General features: G+C 38.1%; 1 protein-coding gene across 4 annotated transcripts in view; it reads left to right on the top strand.

The window, feature by feature from the left end:
• ralgapb (Ral GTPase activating protein non-catalytic subunit beta) overlaps positions 1 to 11,144 on the top strand; it is a 55,275-nt gene that overhangs the window by 27,282 nt on the left and 16,849 nt on the right. Inside the window, exons 11-21 of one of the 4 annotated variants that reach the window (XM_077197651.1) lie at positions 1 to 8; positions 939 to 1,053; positions 1,162 to 1,309; positions 1,864 to 1,928; positions 2,071 to 2,209; positions 3,501 to 3,634; positions 4,596 to 4,778; positions 5,000 to 5,151; positions 7,369 to 7,556; positions 8,285 to 8,388; positions 10,458 to 10,613. The exon at positions 1 to 8 is cut by the window's left edge and continues 160 nt beyond it. In XM_077197651.1, coding sequence (XP_077053766.1) covers positions 1 to 8; positions 939 to 1,053; positions 1,162 to 1,309; positions 1,864 to 1,928; positions 2,071 to 2,209; positions 3,501 to 3,634; positions 4,596 to 4,778; positions 5,000 to 5,151; positions 7,369 to 7,556; positions 8,285 to 8,388; positions 10,458 to 10,613 — 1,392 coding nt within the window. Of the gene's footprint in view, positions 9 to 938; positions 1,054 to 1,161; positions 1,310 to 1,863; positions 1,929 to 2,070; positions 2,210 to 3,500; positions 3,635 to 4,595; positions 4,779 to 4,999; positions 5,152 to 7,368; positions 7,557 to 8,281; positions 8,389 to 10,457; positions 10,614 to 11,144 lie in introns of all 4 variants that reach the window. The other 3 variants (XM_077197653.1, XM_077197652.1, XM_077197650.1) reach the window with 3 other exon arrangements.

Genomic DNA, 11,144 nt, shown 5'->3' with positions numbered 1-11,144 from the left:
CCTGATCGGTGAGCCATGTTTTCTGACGTCTGGATATAAAACTTCGGGGTCTACATTCTTCGTGGTGGGCGATATTGACAAAAAGTGTTATATCAGTATTTTCTTGAATTTGTTGATAATGATAATTAGACCGTGTTTTTGTGCTATTGTGCACATCTGACTACCTAAGCTTTTCATATTCTGTGCGTTGTTTGGTTTACAGCAGTGTCAGAAATTAACTTTCATTAAGGGGGATATTTGCCACCTAAAATGGATTTCAGGGGGCATTTCTTTCTAACGTTATGAGATGTATGCCTCATATTTTATGTCCAATTGTTACATTAAATCTATAGATTCAATTGGAATAATAATTCACTATAGGCTGTTACCAATCCATTTAAATGAGTGTCAACAAAATACGTTTTAGAAGTGCATCTGAAGCAGCATTTAGATGTATTTGCACTGTAATTACAATTGGATGAATAATGCTTTGAGATTAATGTTTTAAAAATAAAAAATTATATTGCAATATGAAAAAACTAGTTTAGTTGGCAAAATAGCGCAAAAACAGACAGTATTTTTTCTAAAATGTAACTAATATTAAATTTTTTTTATTAAACTGTTTTACTGTCACATTTGCAAGCTGATATTCAGGAAAAAAGCACTCGTGCTCGTAATACATTGCTTAACTATAGGATATAGAAATATAAGATAAGGATTCATACCGAGTCATTTTTGCCCTCAAAAGTACACGATTTTTGGGGTCATTCTATTAGGCCACATCAGGCATGCACTCTAGGTGTATTTTAGTATGTTTTTTAGCAATGTGAGTGACATACTCGATAAAAACACATTGTTAAAACAACAGCTATGATATTATTGTAGTTGATGCCTATCCCACACCCCTAATACATGCTCTTTTGTTAATGCATTTATTTCTGTTAATTTTGCTCCATCAGAGAGTTGTCCAAGTTTAAGTCATACGTGAACCCTACTGAGTTGAGAAGAGCTTCCATCCATATCTTGTTATCCATGCTTCCTCTTCCTCACCACTTTGGCAACGTCAAATCGGAGGTAAAAAGGGGTTTATTATCTAGAAATCTTCTTGGGATCTCTGTAACTTAATTTTCTGAGAAAAAAATCCACATTTAATTGGCTGTGGTTTTCTAATTACATTTGCAGATTCTGTTGGAAGGGAAATTCAGCAATGATGAAAACTCTCTCCATGAGAAGGCGGTCACCTTCCTCTCCCTGAAGCTGCGATTGGTCAATATTTTGATTGGCGCCTTGCAAACAGAGACAGACTCGATCAATACACAGATGATACTGGGTACGGCTGCCTGTTCAATATGTCCATTTACTGTTTTGTCAAGTGAAATATTATAAAACAAACTATATATACAGTGGATAGCATAAGTGAACACACCCATGCTAAAGTTGACTAAAAAGAGGAATAAAAAATCATCTTTTGGAAATTGATCTTAATGCCTTAATTTAAAAAATAAGGAAAAATCCAACCTTTAAGACACCAATTTTCTATGTGAATGAATAATGTTTCGTAAATAAATAAATGTTCTTCCTTAAAATACAGGTTGCGTAAGTCAGGACACCCCTATGTTAAATTCCCATAGAGACAGCAGATTTTTATTTTTAAAGGCCAGATATTTCATGGATCCAGGATACTATACATCCTGATAAAGTTCCCTTGGCCTTTGGATATTAAAAAAGCCCCACATCATCACATTCCCTTCACCATACCTAGAGATCGGCTTGGGGAACTTTCCATTAGATCATCTCTCAATGCAAATCAAACCAGCTATAACTGAAATGACACCATGCCAATGTGAGTGTCAATAATACCTTCATACTTGTGTCTCTTTACAGCGGCGATGTTGAATATCGTCCAGGATTCGGCTCTGTTGGAGTCTGTCGGTGCCCAAGCTGAAGTGGTACGCGTTATACTTATGCTTGTTATTTATAGAGCTTGAACTGGATTTGAAGTGTCTGTAAGATGATATGTGAGAAAGAACATTTACAATTCCCCAATTAAAAATGGCATTGATGAAGTGCTGGTGTGAATGTGTTTTGTAGGGCAGTGTGGATGGAAGCCATTCTCTGGCTAAGAGCCACAGTCGCAATAACAGTGGCATCAGCAATGCTAGCGCTGGCAGCTCCGAAGCCACGACTCCTGACAGCGATCGACCCGCACAAGCCCTGCTGAGGGACTACGGTAAGAGACACTAACGCAAAGCCAACCACTGCAATAGAGGCATTTGAGCTTTCGACTGTTTGACTTTGACCTATTGCTTTCATTCCTCTTATGCATTTAGCAAGTAGTTTCACACGTTGAGTTATTCCAGTAATGCCAGGATTAATCAGCAGAAATCCCAGAATGACTTGCATATCCTATAAATAATCCTGTTTATTATATTCGCGCTTACATTTACCACACCAACCCGAGTGTGGGTTAGTTTATCGTATTTGTGCCTTCACAGTTCACACAACATGATTTTTCTTTAGATTTTCTGTGGATTTTGGGGAACATTCAAGCCCCGCCCCTTACCATAACCGCCAGTTTAAACACACAACTAACTAACTCAACCAGGCCCCGCCCCTTTATTCTGCGTATGAATTATATAAATGAGGAATATTGTGAAGTGCTCGTTTCCGGAAAAAAAATTCAAGACTACAATGGAGGAGTTCAGACTACAAGACTTTCAGGAGTTCAGAAACACTGATATAAAAAACTCCCGCTGGAGGGACTTTGTGCTCAAACAGCAACATCACACACTAAAGAAAGATACATATGGAAAAAAGCACAATTGGTCCTCTTTAAAGCATTCATAAAGTGCATCCCAGGAATGCGAAGTAATGCATCTCTGCATGTTTGTAGAAGTTGCATGGTGTCAGTCAAACACGTTGATGATGCATTTTTATGTTTATTTTATTTTTATTTTTTTACTTATATTTTATTTAGAGCCACAGCATTACGTACGATACAGTATGGCATTGGGTTTTAACATGTTAGTCCATCATGTTCCCACAATATTGACAATTGTTCAGACTTAATTATATCATACACATTATACAGAGAATGAAAAAAAAATACACCTAGTACCAGGGGAGGGGAGAGGAATAAAAAATTAAATTAAAAATTAAAAATTAATAGAATAGAGAAAGGCAGAGATTATGGTGCATTTTAAAATGCCTGTCTGCAACAGATATTTCTTTAAACCCAAAGCTGTTGATCTGTCGAACATCTTTAACCAGTTTTGTTTTGTATAAAGAATGCTTTTTATTTATTTTCAAAGCATGACGTCAAATGACGGGCTTATGATTTGGCTGGACTAGAGGATCATCATTGTCTGTAACTAGCGAGCGATAACTTGTTCTTGTGCTTTTCTGTGTTCATGTGTATGGTTCATCATTGCCGTCACATGTCTCAGTGCCTGGCTTGCGTTTTGTGCACGTGTGTGTGTTACTAACCCGCTGTCTGTGGCGTGCTGTGTGTTATATCCCAGCTCTCCACACAGACACGGCGGCCGGGCTCCTGATCCGAAGCATTCACTTGCTCACTCAGAGACTCAACTCCCAGTGGAGACTCGACATGAGCATCTCGCTGGCCGCCCTCGAGCTGCTGGCCGGCCTCGCTAAGGTACGCTAAGGATCTGTCTATCACTTATTTTGTAAAATTTTTACATAGTAGAAATGTTTTTAGTTTTTTTTTGCACATAGGGTTATTGTTTGTAAAGTATGAGATTGATTTTTGGGCTGAATAGGAGTGCATATAATGTCGTTGTACTCTTCTGTATAATGACAAATAAAGATTCTGATACAGTAAATGGTTATAGCGAGTGGGTCTTTTTATATATATACACTACCAGTCAGTTTGGAATAATTATGTTTTTGAAATAAGGTTCTTATCCTCACCAAGGCTGCATTTATTTGATCAAAAATACAGTAAAAATTGTGAAATTTTATTACAATCTTAAAAAGCTGTTTTCTATGTGAATTTATTGTAAAATGTAATTTTTTCTTGTGATCAAAGCTGAATTTCTAGCATCATTACTCTAGTTTTGAGTGTCACATGATCCTTTAGAAATCATTCTAATATGATGGTTTCGCGCTCAAGAAACATTTATGAGCTTCTTCATATTTTTGTGGATATCAAAAGTTAAAAAAATTAACTAAATTAATACTTTTATTCAGCAAGGATGTATTAAATTGGTTAAAAGTGACAAAATACATTTATAATGTTATAAAACATTTCTACTTCGGATAAATGCTGTTCTTTAGAACTTTCTATTCAAAGACTCTTGATAAATCAGTGTATCACGGTTTCCACAAAATCCACTGTTTTCAACATTGATAATGATCAGAAATGTTTCATAAATCATCATATTAGAGTGATATCTAAAGGATCATGTGACATTTAAAGTCTGGAGTAATGACTATGAAAATTCATCTTTGATCACAGGAATTATTGCAATATTTATTCACAATATTACTGTTTTTAGTGCATTTTCAATCAAATAAATGCAGTCTTGGTGAGCAGAAGAGATCGTTAAAGCGTTCGTGTACAAAATGAGTAAAATGCGTGTTTGTTTTGCGGACAGGTGAAGGTGAGTGTGGACTCGTCGGATCGCAAGCGTGCGGTCAGCTCTGTGTGCAGTTACATCGTGTATCAGTGCAGTCGCCCCGCGCCGCTGCACTCCAGAGACCTGCACTCCATGATCGTCGCCGCCTTCCACTGCCTGTGTGTGTGGCTCACCGAACACCCCGAAATGCTCAACGAGAAGGTACGGCCTGTCAAACCTCAACTTCAAACTGGTTCGAGGTCGTAAATGCTGAAACTTGAGCACCAGAAGCAAAAACAAAGCAGTCAAACAAGTCACTTCTCTATCTTAAACTTCCTGTTTGTGTCCAAATCTCATATAGTTCAATGACAAATATCAATGACAATCAAGAAACAAGATTAAATATGTTTGTGTTGTTTGTATACTCTTGTGTTGTGGTTAAGGATTGTCTGATTGAGGTGTTGGAAATTGTCGAGCTTGGCATCTCTGGCAGCAAGTCCAAAACCGGCGAACAAGAAGTGAAGTACAAAGGAGACAAAGAGCACAACCCGGCGTCGATGAGGGTCAAAGACGCTGCAGAGGCCACGTTATCATGGTGAGGGTCTTTCTTTCATACACACATTGATTTCTCTCCTATGATATGTACACTTGTCTTGGGCTACATCTACATTAATCCGGATACATTTGAAAACGGCGTTTTTGTTTAAAAACGCTCTCCGTCCACACTAGCGTTTTCAGGCGTTTTCCGACGAGGATCCACTCTAAACTCTAAATCCACATTTTACTGCGCATGCATAAAACCTCACTGAGATGATAAGGACGGGAAAATAAATAACAAAGTTATTGCGCAATTCTTCTGGCAGGTTAATTTTATTTTGCAAAATGTCTCAGCATTCGCTGATGCGTCCAGGTCGCTCTCACTCACCGTTATATGTTTGGTCTAAACGCAACTTCTCTCATGTTTTACCGCAGGACAGCAAATGCGAATACATTTTCTGTCATTTTGCAGGACTGTGATATGAAGAGTGTGCAAAAGAACATATGTTTAGCAACAGTAGGCACGTTTTCATTACAGATTTGCGCAAAACTTTTGCGTTTTTTTCCTAAATGTCGACAAAAAACTATTGCGGAATGACGGCGTTTCCATTAACCGATGTTATGCGACTAAATCTTCTTCTTTTTTTCTCTCTCGCGATAAGTCATTCCAAAAATCATGGCGACGGACGTTGGTAGGTTTATTGGTGCGTTCACGTGCTATGGTAATTATGGTAAATACCAAAAGCCGACGTGGAAAATGCACATGGACACCCCCTCATGTGGTATTTTCCACTGGGCAGCTCGTAGAATATTTTGATGCACGAGTTGCCGAGATGAGATAACCTTTGACCTTTTCAAAATGGCGGAGAGCAACGTGAGAGTCGTGAATGGTAAAAATATGTTCTATTCAAGATCTAGAAAATATACAGCATATTATTTACCGTTTGAGTTTTGATGAATCTTCTTCTTGCTGTAGCAGTTGACTTAAACAATCTAAAATAGTTTTAGCTAAATAACAGGTCTGGATCTCCATCTTTTTACGACATTTCGACAACAAAAGCACTTGAACACAACACACTGCTAAATACCAGTTCACAAGTGGAAAATATCATATTTTCCATATCACGTGAACGCACCATATGTATATCCCAGCCACTGCAATGGCCATTATTATTAATGGAAGTGTGTGTGTGTGTGTGTGTGTGTGTGTGTGTGTGTGTGTGTGTGTGTGTGTGTGTGTGGTGTGTGTGGTGTGTGTGGTGTGTGTGGTGTGTGTGGTGTGTGTGGTGTGTGTGGTGTGTGTGTGAGAGACCCTGATACTGAGAGTGTGTGTGTGTGTGTGTGTGTGTGTGTGTGTGGTGTGGTGTGTGTGTGTGTGTGTGGTGTGTGTGTGTGTGTGTGTGTGTGTGTGTGTGTGTGTGTGTGTGTGTGTGTGTGTGTGTGTGTGTGTGTGTGTGTGTGTGTGTGTGTGGTGTGTGTGGTGTGTGTGGTGTGTGTGGTGTGTGTGGTGTGTGTGGTGTGTGTGGTGTGTGTGTGAGAGACCCTGATACTGAGAGTGTGTGTGTGTGTGTGTGTGTGTGAGAGAAAGACCCTGATACTGAGAGCGCCTCATATGAGGAGTTTCTGGGTGTTCCTCCCTCATTTCTGCTTCGAGGTCTTGATTGTGGGATTTCTTTGAGGTTTACAAATCCAGTATTCCTGTAATTCTTGTCTTTTATTAATTAAATAAAGAACTCGTCTCGTATTCTGTCCAAACACACCGCATCATCTACGTCAGGTGACTGTAAATGCGCAAAAACTGTTCCCATTGCAGTTTTGCGAAATATTTATTTTTCGAATTGCCTGAAAAACGCCTCATGTGAGCGTAAAAACGTTTTTGCGATAAATGGGGAGTTTTGGCGAAATTGACGTGTTTCCATTGGCCGTATTTTCAATTCGCAATTTCAATTTGCGCAATTTGTAGGGTAATGGAAACGCGGCTACAGTGAAAGTGAAAAGCACATTACAGGCACAATACCGGTATAAACATGAATATCTATTGGTACAATATGCGTCACATGACTAATCTTACGTCATCGTTTTTAAATACCTAAGTTTTGACAGTCCATACTACAACACGAAAACTGCGTTTTCAAATTTATCCAGCTTTGTTATCATTAATAAAAACACAGTGTGGACGGAAGGCCAAAACGGAGAGAAAAATATGCGTTTTCAAACTATCTTTCAAACATATTAGTGTGGACAAGACCTAGATTTGTGTTGCTGTGTGTTCCAGTATAATGCAGGTGTTGGGAGCGTTCCCGTCTCCCAGTGGCCCTGCCTCTCCCTGCAGTCTCTTGAACGAGGACACACTGATCAAATATTCCCGACTCACCTCTACGTCTCACAGTAACTTCAGATACTTCGTCCTGGATAACTCTGTCATTCTCGCCATGCTGGAGCAGCCCCTGGGAAACGAACAGAGTGAGAAAAACACCCTTCATGTTTCATTCCTCCAGTACAGCTCTGATTTCAATTCACGTTTATTTGTATAGCGCTTTTTACCAATACACATAATTTCAAAGTAGCTTTACAGAAAGTGCACGAGTCCATATTACAATTTCGAGTGATGTGTTATCAGAGGTTTAAGGTTATACACTAGCGTTCAAAAGTTTGGGGTCAATATGACTTTTTTTTTTTAAAAAAAAAAGAAATTAATACTATTCTTCAGAAAGGACGCATTAAATTGATCAAAAGTGACAGTAAAGACATTTATAAGAATGCAAAATATTTATTTTTTAATGAAAGGCTTTTCTCTTGAACTTTCAAAGAATCCTGAAAAAATGAATCACGGTTTGCACAAAAATATGAAGCAGCACAACTGGTTTCAACTGTGATAATAATCATAACTGTTTCTTGAGCATCAAATCATCATATTATACTGATTTCTGAACGATCATGTGACACTGAAGACTGGAGTAATGATGCTGAAAATTCAGCTTTGATCACAGGAATAAATTACACTTTACTATATATTCACATAGAAAACAGCTGATTTACATTAAAATAATATTTCACAATATTACTGGGTTTGTTTTGTATTGAATACTTGTTTGTTAACACATGATTATGACATTTAGAAAATGTAGTATTGGTGCATGTTGAGTAAGAGAACTTATTTCCTGGTAATGTGTGTGTGCACGTGTCAGCAGACCCCTGCCCATCAGTCACCATGTTAATCAGAGGCATGTCTGGTCGACACGCATGGACAATGCAGCTCTTCCATCAGCCTCGAGGCGCAAGAGCCAATCAGAAGGTAAGACGCAACATCAACCACCAATCAGGGCAGAGATGTGCTTTAAGTAGCCAATCGGAAGCAAACAACTTTCACAAATTTTCTCTATAGGGTAATTGATTTTTAACGATAACTTATAAACTTTTAAAGACAGCCCTACTGTGAGTTCTGAGGTTGTTAATCAGTGGTATTTGCTTCTATTAAAGCCATCAGCCATCTTTTTTTTTTTTAACTGATTGTTTAACAGGTAGTTTTTGTAAACGAGTCGAAATAATTAAATGTGTTTTTATTTGTGTGTATATGTGTGTGTGTGTGTGTATATATATATATATATATACAGGTCCTTCTAAAAAAATGTGCATATTGTGATAAAGTTCATTATTTTCCATAATGTAATGATACAAATTTAACTTTCATCAATTTTAGATTCATTCCACACCAACTGAAATATTTCAGGTCTTTTATTGTTTTAATACTGATGATTTTGGCATACAGCTCATGAAAACCCAAAATTCCTATCTCAAAAAATTAGTATATTTCATCCGACCAATAAAAGAAGTGTTTTTAATACAAAAAAAAGTCAACCTTCAAATAATTATGTTCAGTTATGCACTCAATACTTGGTCGGTAATCCTTTTGCAGAAATGACTGCTTCAATGCGGCGTGGCATGGTTGTGCTGAAAAATGAAATCTTCATCTCCATAAAGCTTTTCAGCAGATGGAAGCATGAAGTGCTCTAAAATCTCCTGATAGCTAGCTGCATTGACCCTGCCCTTGATAAAACACAGTGGACCAACACCAGCAGCTGACATGGCACCCCAGACCATCACTGACTGTGGGTACTTGACACTGGACTTCAGGCATTTTGGCATTTCCTTCTCCCCAGTCTTCCTCCAGACTCTTGCACCTTGATTTCCGAATGAGATGCAAAATTTGCTTTCATCCGAAAAAAGTACTTTGGACCACTGAGCAACAGTCCAGTGCTGCTTCTCTATAGCCCAGGTCAGGCGCTTCTGCCTCTGTTTCTGGTTCAAAAGTGGCTTGACCTGGGGAATGCGGCACCTGTAGCCCATTTCCTGCACACGCCTGTGCACGGTGGCTCTGGATGTTTCTACTCCAGACTCAGTCCACTGCTTCCGCAGGTCCCCCAAGGTCTGGAATCGGTCCTTCTCCACAATCTTCCTCAGGGTCCGGTCACCTCTTCTCATTGTGCAGCGTTTTTTGTCACACTTTTTCCTTCCCACAGACTTCCCACTGAGGTGCCTTGATACAGCACTCTGGGAACAGCATATTTGTTCAGAAATGTCTTTCTGTGTCTTTCCCTCTTGCTTGAGGGTGTCAATGATGGCCTTCTGGACAGCAGTCAGGTCGGCAGTCTTACCCATGATTGCGGTTTTGAGTAATGAAACAGGCTGGGAGTTTTTAAAAGCCTCAGGAATCTTTTATAGGTGTTTAGAGTTAATTAGTTGATTCAGATGATTAGGTTAATAGCTCGTTTAGAGACCCTTTTCATGATATGCTAATTTTTTGAGATAGGAATTTTGGGTTTTCATGAGCTGTATGCCAAAATCATCAGTATTAAAACAATAAAAGACCTGAAATATTTCAGTTGGTGTGCAATGAATCTAAAATATATGAAAGTTTAATTTTTATCATTATATTATGGAAAATAATGAACTTTATCACAATATGGTAATTTTTTGAGAAGGACCTGTATATATGTATATGTATGTATGCATATTTCACAATAAACCTAAAATATTGTTTCTGTAGTTCTGTAATAAACAACTTTAGTTTTATATAACAAGTAGTTTTATATTTCTACTTTTACTACTACTACTTTTTTTTTAGATTGTTGTTCAATCCCTTCATGGGATTGTAGTTCTTTCCCTCATAAAAGCCTTTTTGTCAGATTTTTAAATACTTTTTTTGCTTCAAATAAGTTCCTAATGTTGCGATTCACTTCATAGCACTAATGCTCTCTATTAAAATGTCCTTTGAGAGAATATTATGTTTTAGATTTTGTATTTGGGAATAATCATGAGCAGTGTTATGCTTACGCTGTCTCATGATGTCCATCTCTCCTACAGCAAGTGTTTGTTCCTGAAAGCCGACCCACGCCCAAAAACGATGTAGGGATTCGGTTTAACGTCAAGCACAGACCGTTCCCAGAAGAAGTGGATAAGATCCCGTTTGTGAAAGCCGACCTGAGCATCCCGGATCTCCATGACATTGTGGATAAGGAGGTATAAAAGCCTCAGAACATACTGTTATCTTTAGCATTACACACTTTACAATATATGTGTAAACCTCACAGCTAGGCATGCGACGATATCAAACTTGCACAACATGATAATTCCTAAAACTTTAAACACAGAATTGAATTAAGTTACAAAACCATTCACTGTTTGACTTAAGAGATATAACCAGTTTAGATGAAAGCATCTCAAGCTGACCAGCTGAAGGTGTTACTGTAGCTTTACCCATTATTAGACACGGTACTTCCTTAAATAAATTCTAGCACAGCGCTAAAGCAACCATAATTAAAAGATCTTCACAATATATAATGCTTTACAGTGAACTCTGTTAGAGAGATACATATGGCAGTTTATCTGTTCAATAAAACACTTACTCTCCTGTTTAGGATTAAAAACAGTCGCTTTCACAACATTTCAAATCCCTCAGTTCTCCATCGCTGAAAAGCCAAGCTAATGTTGATTCTTGTTTTGTTACGAGCTCTGGACGCCGTATTGAAATTTTCTTTCATTTTGAACAAA

The sequence above is a fragment of the Siphateles boraxobius genome, unplaced genomic scaffold (assembly GCF_051911475.1).
Source record: "Siphateles boraxobius isolate OS27281-9 unplaced genomic scaffold, OSU_SipBor_1 41, whole genome shotgun sequence".
Lineage (NCBI taxonomy): Eukaryota > Metazoa > Chordata > Actinopteri > Cypriniformes > Leuciscidae > Siphateles > Siphateles boraxobius.
Note: the sequence above shows the minus strand (reverse complement) of the source record. Positions and strands in the feature narration are given on the sequence as shown.